This window comes from Lagopus leucura, unplaced genomic scaffold, assembly GCF_019238085.1.
Source record: "Lagopus leucura isolate 7727_CA_CO unplaced genomic scaffold, USGS_WTPT01 Super-Scaffold_100157, whole genome shotgun sequence".
Taxonomy (NCBI): Eukaryota; Metazoa; Chordata; class Aves; order Galliformes; family Phasianidae; genus Lagopus; species Lagopus leucura.
Genome location: NW_024962334.1, coordinates 33,118,891 through 33,136,281, shown reverse-complemented (window position 1 = coordinate 33,136,281; position 17,391 = coordinate 33,118,891). Strand labels below are relative to the sequence as shown.

Below are 17,391 nucleotides of genomic sequence, written 5' to 3'. Positions count from 1 at the left end.
GACTATGTAACCTGTAACAAAACTGGTATTAGCAGCAAAGAGGCTTTCACAGAAGGTAAAACTGAAAAGTTGTTGAATTATTTTTGCTGAGTACATTGGTATAGGCAGATGCACACAAGAAAAAGAATCTTTAGGATTCCTCCTTCCAGTCTTTTGCTTCCCTTACTCTTCCCTCACATCAACCCATGAAAATGATCAGCAACTTATTAAAAGGCAACATTAAGTCTACAGTGAAATTCAAAGGTCAAAGTGTCTGAAAACTTCCAAACTGTTCTGTAAGCTCCAGACTTGGAGCACTATACCACTTTTTTTTCAAGTCAAGATTATAATGACCTTCTTGCAACTGAAATGAACGATTGGTTCATTCCCTGTCCATGTCAGGGAATTGAAATTAGATGATCTTTAAGGTCTCTTCCAACCTAAGACATTCCATGACTCCATTATTCCTTTCCAACAAAATCTTACATATGCAGTAAATGTGCTGTATCTTAACACTTCAGCTCTCCATGTTTGGAGATTAACTACATGCAAGCTGCTGAGACACGCAGTAGCTGGAGGTTAATTTTAATGAATTCCATACATACTGGATTAGACTCTCAAAGTAAGAAGCCTGGTACATACTGACAGTAATAGTGCAATAAAGTTTGTTTCCATCCCAAAGCTATACAGCTTAAGAGCAGTGAGCTGAGATGATGTATCTAGAACAGAGACAACTGAAGCTATTAACATAGTTTCCCCTGCCCTACCTCCACAAGCCTGTGAAAATTCATCATATATTTTCACTAGTAGTAAAACCAGTTTAGGAGGTTCCCTTCTTTTTCCCTTCACCACTCCCTTAATAATCTCTCCTTCCATCACTCCCACAGCTGCTAAACTCTGCAAGGCTGCTCTTCAAACCAGATCAGTGAAATGGAGTGAAATAAACTTTTAATATTTTCAATTCAGTGTGTATTTCTCACACAATTTACAGCATAATCCCACAGTTAGTTACAACAGCAATACAGAAGGCAGGGAATGGCAGTACTGCAACATAAACAAGAATGAATAAACTTCTTGAACAAACTTTATATAAGTCATAGAATAAAAAAATTGAAAACAATCACAGGATACTGAGTGACAAGGAACAGAACCAGTTATTTATGTGTAAGAGTTCAGTATGCTCCTTTGTCTCTTCAGAGTTTAGTTTCAACTCATTTCTTTTTGTCTCAGATCCCCATAGGGCTCAGGTCCATTAGATCTCCCCTCATTATTCCTCTGTAGCTGCAACCAGTCAGGGAACAATAAAGATAGGAAACAGAAAACTGATCTGGAGGAGAGAGCTTTGACAACGAAAGAAAACTGAAGTGTTGGGAATTCTGTAGAGTATCCTGCTATTGGCAGGGAGCCGAATGCCTGCGCTCGGCTCTCGAGCTGGAGGTGGGATTCTGATGATATGTAGCGTTTCTGGTGCTATGAATTCTAGCTACCATCTGCAATAAAGTAGCATTATAATAAGCTAATATACCACACAGCGACCCTTTGCCCTTTTTGCTCTAGGCTATGAATCTAACTGGTTCCCAGCCTACACGCTCTCATATGTTACCTGCTCACAACAGGCACCACGCAGCAGAACCAGTGTCCTTGCCTGGTGGGCCCCATGTGCCTCATTCCCACCTGATTGAGACAAGTAAGTAAAGTAGCAGAAAATCTTCCCATTACATTTTTAACAAATATTTTACTACCCGTTCTAAAATCTTAGAGCAGTACTAGATAGAGCAACCATTTCCGATGGATCTCATGTCACAGACCTTCTGCTGCCTGACCCTTCACATGAAGTCTCTGAAATTGTATGTAGACTGGATATAAGGAGAAAGATGATGAAGCACCAGAACAGGTTGCCAGGAGAGGTGTTGGATGCTCTGTCCCTGGAGACATCCAAGGACAGGCTGGACGGGGCTCTGAGCAACCTGATGCAGCTGTAGGTGTCCCTGTTCATTGCACAGGAGTTGGACTAGATGGCCTTTAAGGGTCCCTTCCAACACAAATGATTTTATGTTTCTGTGTTTCAAAAAAAAGTGGTAACTTCAGCTGAGAATTTGCAAAGTGGCTAAAAAAAAAAAAAAAAAAAAAAAAAATCCTGGGTACTTTCAAAATGCTTAAACACATGTTGTTACAAAAGATTCTTTAGGAGAAAAGAAATAGAATAGCATCCATATATACGTATTTCAAAAATACAGTTAATTTTAATTTCTTATTTGAATGTTTTCATCCAAAATCATGTCTCCTTCTTTAATTTATGGACAGACCTTAATGTTGAATTGAACAACAGCTGAATCTCTTTACTAAATGCCACATCTGCATGTAACTCACACAATAGAATAAAGCTTCAATCTCTGTGACAGTTGAAGGCAAAAAGGTTCTGTATGGATGGCCAGATGACCTATAATACTCAAGCACTGACAACAGCAAGGTTCTCTTCCCCAGTTGTGGGTCAGCCCTTGGAAAGGATTTCTGAGATCTACTGTTCATGGAACTACTAAATCTACCGGGGAAAAAAAAATACAGCAAAAACAGGGCAAACTCCTAAGACTGATCAACAATTCAGATAAACACTGGGTGTGACCATGCAAATGGGAATACCAGAAAGGCTGACTGCGATGCAAAGGAATAGCCACATCCTTTACTGCGTGCACAGCAGGCCATGAGTGCATGCGGTGCTGTAGGTACAACCAGTTGATTTTGATTTGAAGAAGAGAAGTGATAAAAGGAGCATTACTGGCTTACAGAATGTAACATGCAGACCTCAGTTTTGAAACTCTCTGGTGGAACAGACTAAGTTCACAGACATAGCTTTTGTCTTAAACAAGTAAAAAATAATCAAGAATAACAGTAAAATAAAAAGAATGGAGGTGACCATTAAAGACATATAGTAGGAAAAGTAAAGTCAGAAAGACCAAAACAACACAAGTAAAGCAAGAGCTACATAAACTCAACCTCCTATACTGAATTACTCAGAATACAACTTGGCTCCACTGCATTAAGGTCCCAAGTTTCCTCCCTCATTTTAGATAAATACATCATTCCATTTTAACCTAGAATAACAACTGCCAAATCCATCAGTAGACATTATACAAAATAATTACTGGAGCCTTTTTGGCTAACTTAATTCCACCAATTTTTCAATCAGAAAAAAAGAGAGAAACTGATTTAGTCCAACAGACCAGCTTATTAGTGTTGAAATGAAGAGACTTATAGAGTAGACAGAGTATATAAATAAGAACAAGACTATAAAAGAGAGAAGAAAAGAATGGTAGAAATACAGTCTTGTTCTTCCTTAAGAGTTCTGTTAATTTGAAGCAAGTTTCATAAGCATAATGTGGAGATATCCATTTTATATTTTATCTTGCTATAAGAAAAAAAAAAACAAATAAAACAAAATATGCAAGTAATTTACTGAATTGTAATCCACAGTAGGCCAATGGAGCCATTCACCTGAGTAATGACTGTCCAAGCAAGCCAAGTCCTATAGGACTGAATTCCCAGCATTCCCAGCACTGCAATAATGCAATAAACAGTGTGTCTCAGTATGACCCGTTAACCTAAATAACGCAAAAGATCTACAGCAGCTAAAATAGAGTACAGTTCCTAGCTGTTAGCTGAGAAATTAGGCTGCAGTTCCAGCTCACTTCAATTCAGATTCACTTTAAGCTAACATAATTGCTGACTTCTGCCAAAAGAAGATCACTGGCCACCCCCTGCTGTGTACTTTTCTACTGTCTCCCTTGCTCTTGGAAGAGCAATCATTCGACCATATGGAAATCCTGATCAGCAAGCTAAAAATAAAATACTCTTTTTCCCTTCTTAGTTTTCAGCCAGATCACTTCGAGTCATCTCTCCGTAAGACCATAAGAACAACTATGTTAGATAACGAATGTAACAGGAATGAAGATAGGGAGTAGGACAAGAATACAACCATACTCTACTAATAAATGCAAATTTCTTGGGCCACTATTATTCCCCAGCGTACCTACATCTCAAATTTTTGAACCAGCATCAGCCATGTGTGAACTGATTTGTTTACAAGCTTAATTTCCATCTCAAACCATACAGTGTCCTATTCTCTTCAAACAGAAGATGGAGTCTTAAGTTTTCTTATATTCCTTTTTTAGTTTTCTTATATTCCCTTTTTAAACTTTTCTTTCACTATCTCTCTTCCTCATGTTTTGGCCCATTTCTTTGATAGAAAAAAAAGAAGTTAAAAAACCAACACAAGTGCTTTAAAATGAAAACACTGGACAGAAGAAAATCCTGCAGACTCCTCCTTAAAAAGCAAAGAAAAAAACAGAATAATTTGGGACAAGGCAAGCATGGCTTCCTCTATGAGCAGACACCATACTTTGAAAAGACTAGCATGAAAATAAATTAATCAAATAATCAAACAACAGACAATTAGATTATACTTAACAGAAAACCTAAGTTTAACTCAGCTAATCCAGAGGATACACGCCTGACAGCCTAAAGAGAAGCCAAGTTTTCCAGGATTAAACAAATAGAAGGAAAAAAAAAAAAAAAAAAGATACTTGCAGAGTGGGGCAAACCAGAATAATGGAAATTTAGCTCTTGGCATATCAATAGATGAGAAATCACAGATGGTTAGTACAAAAACACACCCAGCAACAGGATGTATAGGAGACTGACCATGCCTGCATCTGCTGGTAATAACCTACCCCAGGCCTCAGAATTCAGTGGCATTTCATTTTTCCATTCACCCCTTCAGACTATCTCATGAGACAAAACTGATGTTGCCAACATACTAACCAGAGGAGACCAACCTTACAGCTCCTGAAACCTCCAGAAAATCCAGCCCTCTCAAATTCACACGCATTCCCAAGGGCTGCAGAAATTACTGAACTTAGACCAAACTCAGCCTACCTTTTTACTCTGATGTTTTATTAATATTTTTGATCATTTTTCCTCAGAACTAATGAGGTACTTTCAAACCACCCATTACAAACTACTTCTGATTTTTCAAACCCTTGCTTACTAGTACTTACTAACATCAAAATTTCATCGTTTCCATTTTCTTTTTCATTGTTCAGTAGAGCAAAAAGGATTAATTACACATAATCTCTTTTTCAAAAGCACCTATGGTAATATATAGCCCAGCCAACATTGCTATCTATGTAACACAGATAGTCAATGCTGTTATCCACACAATACACAGTATTTATGCTATCTGTATAATGTATCTGATGGTCATATAACCAAATCCACATTTCTTTACTTATCAGTTTCTAAACTACAGCTCGATAGTAAGATACCTTATCAACAGTCTTAACCTGCAGTATTTCAGAATTATGACCTTACTCATAAACCTACAGCATACACCTTCCATATTTTTATCTTAAATGTCTCTATAAATAATAGCTTTCAACCATACAAGTATTTTAAGCAGAAGTCAGCAAGCAGCTAACTGCACAATTTTTCAAACTAAGATATCTAAAAAGAGGCAAACAAAAACTACTGAAGTTCCAATGTTTCTAACCTGTGATTCACATCAGGCTCCAGTACTTACATGCTGCAGTGAAGAACCAACAGGAACAAAAAGATCTTCTACTACCATGGGGAAAGTGTTCATGAATCCCCAACTGGCTGACACCACTAATAGAGCAAACGAACGCATACTGTCACACTTCTCTTCCAAAGTGCTATGTTCTGCAACTTGACAACTGAAGAAATTAAGTCATCTCCCTCTTCAAATAATCATTTCTCGATGCTGACAAATTTGCCGAATCTCTGCCCCATTTCTATTCAGTCATCTGTCCCAGGAGGAGGAGAAAACTTTTTTTTTAAGCAGACAGTTGACAGGTAAGAGAAAAACAGACTGACTACCTGCAGTATTTGGGGCTTTATACCTGGATAAATTACAGAGACTCAATCTAGTTCGCTTTATCAAGAGATCAGATAAAGGTACATGCAGATTCAGTTAGCTCTGTCAAGGACGTCTACTACAGACAGTAAATTTACTAAATACGACAAGAAGATTAGAGGCACTCAACATGCAAATCAGCATTCTTCCAAGACCATCCACTCAGTACACACCACAGGTGACAGTCAGTCATACTTTAACTCGGTACACATAACTACAAGAGATAACGCGCAGCACAACTGACCATCAGTACGACCCCCAGCTCCACACAGCACACATGGAGATGTGGCTACTCCAACCTCGCAAGTCCCATGTCATATATTTCCCAGCACATACTTAAGACTACCAAGTCCTGATGTCACAGGAACACAAACTATAAGCACACACAAAATTCAAAACGCATACATCTACCCTTACTGGAAAGCATCAGAAGGCTATGACACGTTTGGCTGCATTTCCAACCAGCCACCTAAGCTTTTGCTATCAGGCTGTAAGTATCCCAATTAAAGTAACAGCCAAAGAAAAACAAGTTTGCATTGGTTCTCTTCAGTGTCTTCCTGAAACACATTAGAGCTGGACCCTAAAAATTCTGAGGTATAAAATCCTAGTGCACATTTTAAGACCCCTGGCAGTTGAGAAGCTCTTTACAGAATATCTCTGCCTGTGATTTAACAAATTTTCATCAATTAAGGAAATGAAACTAATGGTCACAAAACATTTCCGTGTGAGCACCAGGCATTTCCAATGAAAGAAAACGTTTTGCTTTAGGCTCTATTCTCATTTTAGTTACTCATTTTGCCACAGGACATTTAGATTATTTCATGGCTGTCCAATCTTTTTCCTTTCCTAGGCCACCCGCAATGAGCAAACAGTTGCCGTCTCGGGCCACATATAAAATCTACAACATAGTTAACGTATGTAAGTAACAAAAATTTATGTATTTTTTATTAAAATATAAAAAAGTGAAACAAAAACATAAAACTGGTGGGATATTTGACCCTGTTTTTATGAAACTAATGTGTCAATGTCTGGTTCAATTGAAGTGGTTGCAATTCTTAGTGAGTTCTCAAGGCGTTTGTCAGAGATTTTTGGTGAAATATTACTCTCCATCTTTGGCAATTATTGTTCACAAACACACGCACTGCCAAAAAGTGACTGCATGAATAAGGCGTGACTGTGAAATGAAGGATATTTTTCTCTGGCAAGATAGGTCTCATAAAAGTCTGGTGAAGAGACACAACCAAAATTTCCTTCAGTTGAATGTCTGATTGCAACTCCATACCTTCCACTTGAAAATTCACAGGTAACGTACTCCGTTGACTGAAAAGAGAATCACAAATACACCAAAACACTGATTTTTTTTGTTTTAAAATCTTGAAACTTTTTCTCAAATTTCTCCATTGAAACAGCAAGGCTGCATATTTTTTACTGTTCACAGGACTGTATTTAGCCAGTGCACCCAAATGCATGAAATTATTTGATATTATATATCTTGAGCTTGCAGTAATTAAGTTATTTATTTCAAATGCTGTTATGCTTTGAAACATAGCACAGGTAATTTTCACCTTAAAGACACACATTCAATTCATTCAAATGAACAGTCAAACCAACCAAAAATGCTAAATGTGAGAGCCACTTCTAATCTCCATGTCCTGGCATTGATTTTCCTTTCAATTCCACAAAGGACTATATCTCACCTTGCAAATCATAGTATTTTACTCAACTTAGCCATCTTCCTTCAGAAAAGATGACCCCATAATCAGCATAGAATCATAAAATCACAGAATCATAGAATGGCCTGGGATGAAAAGGACCACAATGACCATCTAGTTTCAGCCCCCCTGCTATGTGCAGGGTCACCAACCAGCAGACCAGGCTGCCCAGAGCCACATCCAGCCTGGCCTTGAATGCCACCAGGGATGGGGCGTCCACAGCCTTCTTGGGCGACTTGTTTCAGTGTGTCACCATCCTCTGTGTGAAAAAGCATCTGTACTTCTAAGCAATCCTAGAATCAGCAATGATTCAATCCCCTGGATGTTATGAAATTCACAACTTGATGACCATTTGTGTGACATTATCCACTTTTAAAGCTTTCACACATAAATTCTCTTGATGTCCAATGCAGTGATATTTCATCAAACTTGAGCTGCTGCCAGTAACTGCATCATCTTCTATTAATTTTGTTAAGTCCCTCCTTTTTACCAACCATCAGGGTGCCATCAGTAGCTATACCAGATACGTTAACAAAGATTAAAGAAAATCACTTTAAAGTTGTTTTTTGGTTTTTTTTACTGCTTCAAGCAAATGGGTAGATGTTGTTGTGTCTTTAAATAACACTAAAGAAGCCATTTCTTCAGTGACACTGCACTTTTTATCAATATCTCTAAGGAAAACGGCAAGTTGAGAGTGCACAGAAACCACCAGCATCTTCTGCAAACAGTACTACTAACTGTGACAACCAGACAACACAGGATCCTAAGCAACTTTGTTCTGAGACAGTCCTAAGCAACTTGTTCTGAGACAGTGCGATGAAGTTAAGGGTCTGTCATTATTACTTACATGAAAATAATCTGAACATGATACATTATTCTCTCTACTCAGGACATGCAAGGCAAACCAACAGTCACTGGTCTAACAGACAAGAAATGCACTTCTCTTAATCCATACGGGTTCAGAATAAAAGCAGAAATGTCAAGTGCAATGCCTGTGTATCTTCAGACAGGCAGGTTACTTCACTTAGCCAACTACGAACAAACACTGGCTGACTTCTAGACGGAGAGGAAGCATGGGGATATTAGAAGTAGTTTATATACTAATAAAAAAAATTCTGGTCATTTGTATTTTACAGTCACTCCCCTTATTCAGAAGTTTACTATTTACTATTGTGTAGAAAACACAAGTGACAAATAAAAGTAAGTAAATTTTTCCATTCTATGCTCAAAATTAAAGCAACTTTTCTACTGCTTGTCAGTGTACTATTAAAGTAGCCCAATTAATTATAGCCCAATAAAATTGTCCTTTAATATTAATTATGGATACATATAACAGAGTGTTCATTCCAAAATTTCTTTAAGAATTATTTCAAGGAGTACCTTCAGAAATAACACACAGTAAATTCATCTTGGAATTAACTATTAGGCTGCCAGTAGTTCACATAGAAGAATAAAAAAAGGTGAAAGCAGCAAGTCATTACAAACCACTTTCTTCCTCTAAAATTAAGGTTGCTTCATCCTTATTGTGACCTTATTTATCAACATGCATTCTATTTAGCAGTTGCAGATCTAACAATCACATCAAAAAGCCTCTCAGCACAGGCCAAGATCCCACTCCTGCAGCAGCAACTTGTTGTGCCCAAACTGTCAGAGCCCTGATTACAAACTCATATGCTTTTCCAAAGTCTGCATTCCTATTTTCTCCTCATTCACTTCCTCCTGTTCAGGCAAAATGCAAGCAATGCTACAAGCATGGTTATTTTATATTTTTAAATGCTGGGGGGAAGTCAGGGCTAAATTATGAATATATCATTCAACCCTTACGAACAGCTCTTCAATAATGAACTTGCAAACACGTGTGATTAAAGCTTTAAAAGGAAAAAAAAAAAAGAGAGGAATCTGGAAAGGCAAACTACAAACACTGCTATATTACAGATTAAAATAAAATTATTCTCAAGTGTTCAGAGTTCAGATCATCTGTGCAGCAGATGCAGGAACAGCTCAGGTCTGGCAGGACTTGAAGCAGAAACCTATCACTACAGCAGTACAATGTACCTGAATTCACACTGGAGGTAAACACTACAGCTGTGTTTCTGCAATTCAGAACCCCTAACTATGAGGTACTGTATCATCTGCACTGACTGCATGGTCTGTCTGTCTCTCAACAAATTCCAAGAAATACATGTAAGTGTCGAGACTCCAGTAACCCTCAACTCAACTGACATCCAGATGAACGCTACTCAAATGTGGCTAACTCCACAGGGAGTCACAGCCCCCTCCACACACTCCCCAGGGCTCAAATCCAGGTGGCTAATAAGGCCAGCTGCAGCCTCACTCAAACATCAGGACTCCGTTGCAAGCCAGTGTTGCACTTGACTTCATAAACTAACCCATCAAAAACAAACATTACAGAAATGCCAAGTGGAAAAAAAAAAAAAACATCATCTTTAACAATCTTACTCAGTTTCAACTAAAACATTTTTCCAGATCCAATGAGATGCCTACAACATACATATTGCAGTGGGAAAAAAATCAACACTGTATTACTTCACTTGTTCTACTACAAGCAATCCAACTCCCACGTATGATACGAACTGTGCTTCCTGGAATTCCAAACTGCCAAGATCTTCTTGTCTCTCTAAATCAAGTTGCATCCACGAGGACCCAAGCAGGTAGAAGCCTGACTACACAAAAGCTAACTGTGCAAATGTCAGATGTCTGCCTCGTATCTCTTTCACATGGATTATTCCAGCTCCCTCATGATAAGCATAAGGAAGAATAGCCTGTAGTAAAACATGTTGCCTATTTCTACTCCTGTAAATACTATAATTAAATCATTCTTGAAATAAGATTATCAAGAAAAATGTCTTGACCATAATAGCTTGATGGGGAAAAAAGTTTTTTTGTAAACAGCTGCGCTATAAATTCTAAACTTAGCTTCTCTAGGCTCTCTCTGGACAGCAGCACTAAGAACTTACACACATTAATCAGCTCTCCAAGTCAGGACCTAAAGCCTTTAACATACTATTTCATAAGCACACATCCTCTCATGGAGCCTAATATCAATTTTTTCCTACAGCGACTTTGCCCAGTTTTTTGATTCAGAAGTTCTGAACACATCAAAAATGCCCACAATGCAGTGCCATAACAGTCAACGCTGACATCAGCAAAACTGAAAGCAATTGCCACCAATCTTGAAGGGAGTCAACACACCATGAGTTAAGTCAGCTCACTCAGGAAAAACACATTTTTCAAGCAATACTAAAAAAGTATATATTTATTGTAAAAAAAAAAAAGCATACTGGGATTACTTCTTAGTTCATCTACTTCTTATGCACTGTATATGTATGATTATAAGCCAAATAACTACCAGATAACTTAATATGTCCATTAACAAGCTTAAGTTTACCAAAATTGCAGTTTCTCTCACGCACACAGAAATATGGCTCCAGCAGAGCCAAGACACGAGACAGCTTTCAGTCACCACAATGTGCTTTCCAACAAACAGCTGACCATTTAAACCCAGAATACTGGCAACAACCTCACTATCAAAACCACAGAAGTCAATCAGCCAGGAGGCTTGCACAGCCTACACAACTCCATCAGTTCCACTGACAAGCAGTATGTAGCAGGCCAGCTGGGAAAAAAAAAAAAAAAGAATAAAAAGAAGGTAGACATCGTAACTGAAAGTACATAGGAAACTCATTTCTGCTGTTAAGCTCTCTGGTGATCCACCTACCTAAGTTACATGCTCTTGAGCTAGTCTGCTTCATTCAGTTGTTAAGCAAGTCTAACTTCAGTGCAAGCAACTAGACCTTCTTTCTCAACTGCAGCTTAAAACAATAAGAAATCTTCTGAGCACATCAGTATGGAAACATCTGCCTTGAGTGCAAGACTTGGGTCTTCTTAACAATTAAAAGTAAGCTGAAGCACATTCAAATGTGATACAGTTTCTGGTTTTGTTTCTAGACAAAAATGCAAACAGAAAAACTAAGCTCCAGCCTCCTAGAAGGATGATGAAGGGGTTGCTTCTGTGTGGTCCACCTTCTGTGTCTGATAAATGATAATGTTTTGGTTTCCGATCGAAGCTCAGTTTCTCTACATTAAGGACTTCATTGAGACACCTCAGAGACAAGCACCACGTCTGTAATTCACTAGCATACATGCAGTTCTTAAAATTTTAACTATTATAAAGCTGTTTTACCCCTCCTCCAAACATGGGGTCACTTAAGAACCACTTAAACCTGTGCTGTATGACAAATAGGAGAGATTTCTTCACTTCTTCTTTTAAAAAACAAATCAGCTTTTTGTACAGTACACAGACACGAGGTGGAAACACAAACTGAATACAGTGAGGAGAGAACTCAGTTAAGCTGACTGCTTAACAAATTCCATCAGTGAAGAAGAGCAGTGTAATGCCCATCAAAGCAATTTTCTTTGGTGAACTCCATAAAGTATCAGGCAGCAGTAATACAAGGCTTATTTCAGAAGTCAGTGCAGTTTTTCTTCATACACTGGGTCAGGAGAATGCAGGAATAACTACACTAAATCCTGATGAGAATTTCCTATCATGAGCCAGAAAATCCTTCCTTTCAGCCACCATCTCTCTTCTCCCCTGTACAATTTTTCTTGTGTTGTCAAACTGAATGTATCAAACTCAGTAATACGAAAAAAAACATTCCTCTTAAAACTTCACATTGCTGGTGATCTTCCCGGGACAAGGAAAAAAATGACCTTTCTTTATGAAGGGTGGTGGTTTTGATTTTCTGTTGACAAATATTTGGAGAGCACATTGATTCCAATCTGTTCTTGCTTCCACCAACAGATCTGCTCTGAAGGAGCAGGAAACACATTCCAGCACATTATGAAATTACTAGATGTGAGATGGGAAAAAGAAGAGGAACAAGACTGTTCAACTCTATGCCAAAAATTCACACCCTGGGAAGTCTTCCTAACATTTTTATAGTACACTACAGTAAAAAGAAAATACAGTACAGCAAGCAGTTCATGTAAACACCCTGCCAGCCACTGATGAAACTAAAAATTCAGTTTTACACTCATTGTCTTTAGCTTTGAAAACTAAAAATAGTTCACAATGACCCACGGCACTGAACTATCCTTTGATTTTTATACAAAGAATTTATTTTTAAGAGATAAAAAAAACAACTTCATCTTTCAAAACATCCTCATTTTAGCTTTTGCTGGAAAACAAACTACAAGTAGTGATGAGAATGATTCTCTCACTAAAAATCTGACATCACGCAGCTTGAGTTAATAACATACAACTGAAAAACAGAAAAGAACCGCATGTAATCACAAAAAAAAAGTGGGTTGTAATTGATTTCTTGGTTGCTTTTTTTTGCTCAGAGGTTTACCTGAGTCCTCAATACTTACCATTATTAAATAAATAAGAGGACAGAAGAACACATTTCTTTATTTAGAAGTATTGTATGACAAAAGCCAATTCAAAGTAAGCACTAGATTCTGAAATCTAGAACAATAACCATAAAAGTATTAAGCAGACAAAAATATACAAGACCCCCACCACAGATAAGAAGAAAATAACCACACCAACAGCTGTTTGAAGAAACAAAAAAGAACAATTAGAGATTGCTTTACAAAAAAGTCTTCCTGAATAGATGGAATTATGACAGAAAACAGAGCTATTTTCTACTGTCACTGAGATACCTCAGCAAACACTGCCCATACCATCACTGTAAATAGCAACATGTAACAAAGCACCTACCACTCTGGCCGCTCTTTCCTGAGATTCACACTTTCTGCAGAACCAAGGTCCAGTGGGTACTTGAACAATTCCATAGCAAGCTGTTTTGAACAAGACACAATATGTCAGCAAATTTGCAGTATCTCTACAGCATAACACTACGCTTTTTTGCAAAATTCATATTAATACATCTCACATCAATGACCCAAATTCACACCTACGCACTGCACATGAAGTTCTACCACAACGGTACCAGACATCAAGAACAATTACCTTCCACTTCAATTTATGAAAAAATGCTTGCTTCAATTAATTTTTAAGTAATGTAATAATTCAAAAGCAGCAATACATTTTATATGCAATATGTTTTGCTATTTATTTACCAGCAAAACAGGTGACATACCTTACAATAATAAGCACTCATTTGTCGTACTGATTTTTCTTAACACAAAACCAAAAGTGACTTACAGGGTTTGAGATGGCCACACCACATTCATACGCTCAGTTACAACCATGTTTTCTTACACTTTATGAATAACATAACCCTTTTTAGGTAAAAAATCCATTGTGAACTTAACAATGAGAAAAAGTTGGCTTTTTTGCCCAGAAAATTCACATGAAGCTTTAAATACAAACCAATCTGAGCATCACGACTAACGCCGTAACTGTAAGCAGGCTACAACATAAACCCTTAGGAAAGGGCTGCTTGGAGATGTGCACATTTCTCTGCCAGCCTATCATCAATATTTTTATAGTACGTTGATACAGAAGTCTGGTAAGAAATTCAACAGAAAAAGAGTTTAGCAACTTGGCAGTACTGCTTATGTTCAAAATGCACAGATCAAAAAACGTTAAGAACTCCTGACAGAGTGATGGTATCACAATTTGCTCATAGCACTTAGTTCTTCTATCTGCACGGTTTTAATGACTAGTAACAACCCATAAAGCCAAAAATGTTTCTCAAAAAACATAATCATGACTCTGACCTTGTGTTTTTAATGCCTCAATAGCCAGTTAGGATATTTTATTTAAATTTTAAAAAATCTGGGGGGATCACATATTAATAGCTTAAATTAATAAGGAAAGTTCAGATCATATTGCTATCTTCTACCATATATCCCAAAACATTGTTGGTTTTGTGCTAGCCTGTATAAACAAACAATAAACTAATGCAGCATCAGTATGTAAAACAGCTTTCCTTCCACGACACAGCTATCCCTTCCACAAGGCACCTTTCCTTCTACGAAGAAGCGTTAATGAAACTACTTTCCTATTCTGTGCATACACTTAGTCATACTAAGATCAGTTGTCAGATTTTCAAATACATTATCCAAGCGCTGACAGACCAAACTACCTGATAACCCTGTACAAGAAAAAATTTTAACATGAGAGAAAACATCTAATTTTAGCTGCATTTGTATTAGCTACAGACAGGAGGGGGGGGATTCTGAATTCCTCTATAAATTCAGTGGGAGACTTCAAGCATGCAGTCACACATTGAAATTACCAGAAGGCAGTGCAGAGTAAGAAACTAACTGCAGAATGCAACTCTGAGATGGGGCTGCCAATGAAACCCAAAGGCAACCCAAAAAGCTGGGCAAAAAAAAACAAAGCTGAAGTACTTAGTACGAATGCAAAAGTACCTCCAGAGCCTAACAGAGTTCCACCACAGCTTTGTGCTCTGACACACTGTGATATTATTTCTCGAGTTTCTTGTTTTCCTTTGGTTAATTCTACTATTGCACAAAGGAAAACGCATTGAGGAATTCTGTACTTCCCAACTTGCCAATGGCATAATGCTGGCAAAGGTGTCTCCTCTCATTTAATTAGAACTAACTACAATAATTTTAAAATGCAGTTAAGAATATCTCATTGGGAATTCTTATATCTGATCTTCAAATGAGGAGCGCCAGCTTTTACCTTGACAACCACTGCAGAAAGACTACAAAAAGAAAATCCAGAATCAACATGTTTCTTCTACCATCTTCACACAACATGTCAAATTAAAAACAGAAAACATTACCAATACAATACATCAAAACATACAGTTCTCCCTTTCTTATTATCACTAAAACAGCACCTGGATTTAGAAGCAGGACTTTGCATGCTTCCTTCCACATTCAATTTCAGATTTGGACCTGAACTTAAAGAAGTGCAATACTCTTGCACCCAACTTACTTAATTCTCTCTCTCTATTAGGAATACTTCCTAAACCTTCTTGTTACTTTTTCAGTTCAGTGAGTACTGGCAGCACCCAGCCGCTATCATCAGATCTGCTCACTGAAACCATCAGTGAGACTCTAAATCTAAATGAAGATGCTAAACTTAATACAACAGTAGTAGTAGGTGGTTCAGATATGACTTCTTAAACTATTCATGTTCTGGTGTTCTTTTTCACGATTCTAAGGTTCCACAAAAGCAGTTAACTTACCAGTTAACTTTATTCAGCTCTTAAAACAACATGAAACTAATTCAGAAGTTAGCTGATTTCACAGATACTGTCAGCTCCTCTCTGCCTGAACTCCAGCATCAAGACTAACTGAATTCTTCTGCACGTCTCCTTAAATGAAGGCCGCTATTTAAGAACATATACGTGCAACAAACAGCTACTATGTCATCTTATTTTAAGACCAAGCATTAGAGACGTGTTAATAGTACTTTCACACACATTAGGCATTCAGACTAGTAAACTGGATTGAGAATGTTACCTCTCCTCCCATTTATTTACCACCTAGGAGTCAGAACCAACCATGGAGTTCACATGAGTGTTTGGGAGTTTGTAGCGAGAAACTACAATTTTATTTCCTAGTTCTGTTACACATAAAGCAAAAGTGATTGTAACTGCCTTTCTTACAGCATAAGCAACATAAGAACTCAATAGAAATAGTGTTATCAGAAGGGTCGGCCCGCTGACAAAAATGAAACACAGAACACGCCAGCTCCTGTGCTGAGCTGGAAACCAACCAACCGGTCTCACTAATCCAAACAAATCCTGCATCAGCCGCTGTGACCGGCATCCTCCTGCTGCACAACCACAACAGGAGGCCTCCCTGCCTACCAGGTGACCTCGGAAAAACGACATTCAGAGGAAGGCAGGCAGGGGCAGAAATCACATGACAGCTGAGCTGTCCCTACACGCTGCCACATCCCAGTCCCAAACCCTCCTCAGCTACTGGCTGACAGTTTATCTAACTTGGGCAAAGCAGAGACAACAGGAATCAGGAAGAGGAAGAATGAGACAAAGCAACAACTGCCAGGCCAGAAGCCAGGACAGAACTTTGGGGGAAGAAAAAAAAAAAAAAAAAAAAGATAATAAAAAAGACAGGAGTTTTCAGCAGTCCCCAGACTGCAATAGGTGAGGCTGTCAGCGGGGTGCAAAGGACAGGGAAGCACAAGACTGCAAGGTCCGAGGGGAAGGAGAAGGGACGGAAAACTGGAAGCACAGTTCCTTGTCTCTACCAGTCATAACACAGGAAGTCACGGCGTAGGAAGTCTCACGTGAGGGAAAAGACAGACAGACAGACAGACAGACGGCGAGGCGCGGGATGACAGGCCGGGTCAGATCAGTCAGCACGAGAGCCCGCAGGCAGGGAAACAACTAGGGGGTGCCACGAGGGGCCGCTGGGGGCGGGGGGCGGCCAGGGGCACGGACGCGGGCCCAGAGGACAGGGAGCCCAGGAAAAGGGCGCGGGCCCCCCGCCCACTCACCTTGATGCACTGCGACATTGCAGCCGTGCCCGTCGCAGTAAACGAGCGGGTTCTCGGCCCAGCCCCTCTCGTCGGAGCACACGCAGCAGCCGCCGATCATCTCCTTCATGCTAGTGGAGAACTCGCCCTCCAGTGACACCGGCAGCAGCAGCGGCTCGCTAGAGACCATCTAAGGGTTAAACACACCGCCGTCAGCGCCGCACACGCACACACGCGCTTCGCCCCCGCCTGTCCGATCCCTGCCGCCGTCTGCCCTCAGTCGCTCAGCCGCCGCCGCCGCCACCACCGCCGCCACGGCGACGATTTCGGGCCCATGGCCGTGGGCCGAGCGCCGCTCC

The 17,391-nt window shown here is 39.1% G+C and overlaps 1 protein-coding gene across 2 annotated transcripts in view; it reads right to left on the bottom strand.

Annotated features, from left to right (window-relative positions):
- The window catches only part of MLLT10 (MLLT10 histone lysine methyltransferase DOT1L cofactor), a 112,626-nt gene extending 95,315 nt beyond the window's left edge, over positions 1-17,311 (bottom strand). The window contains exons 1-2 of one of the 2 annotated variants that reach the window (XM_042889074.1): positions 17,054-17,311; positions 13,367-13,446 (exon numbers count right to left, since the gene is read on the bottom strand). In XM_042889074.1, coding sequence (XP_042745008.1) covers positions 13,367-13,446; positions 17,054-17,222 — 249 coding nt within the window. In that variant the 5' untranslated portion in view covers positions 17,223-17,311. The remainder of the gene's footprint in view (positions 1-13,366; positions 13,447-17,053) is intronic. The other variant, XM_042889073.1, reaches the window with a different exon arrangement.
- Positions 17,312-17,391: the final 80 nt, after the last annotated feature.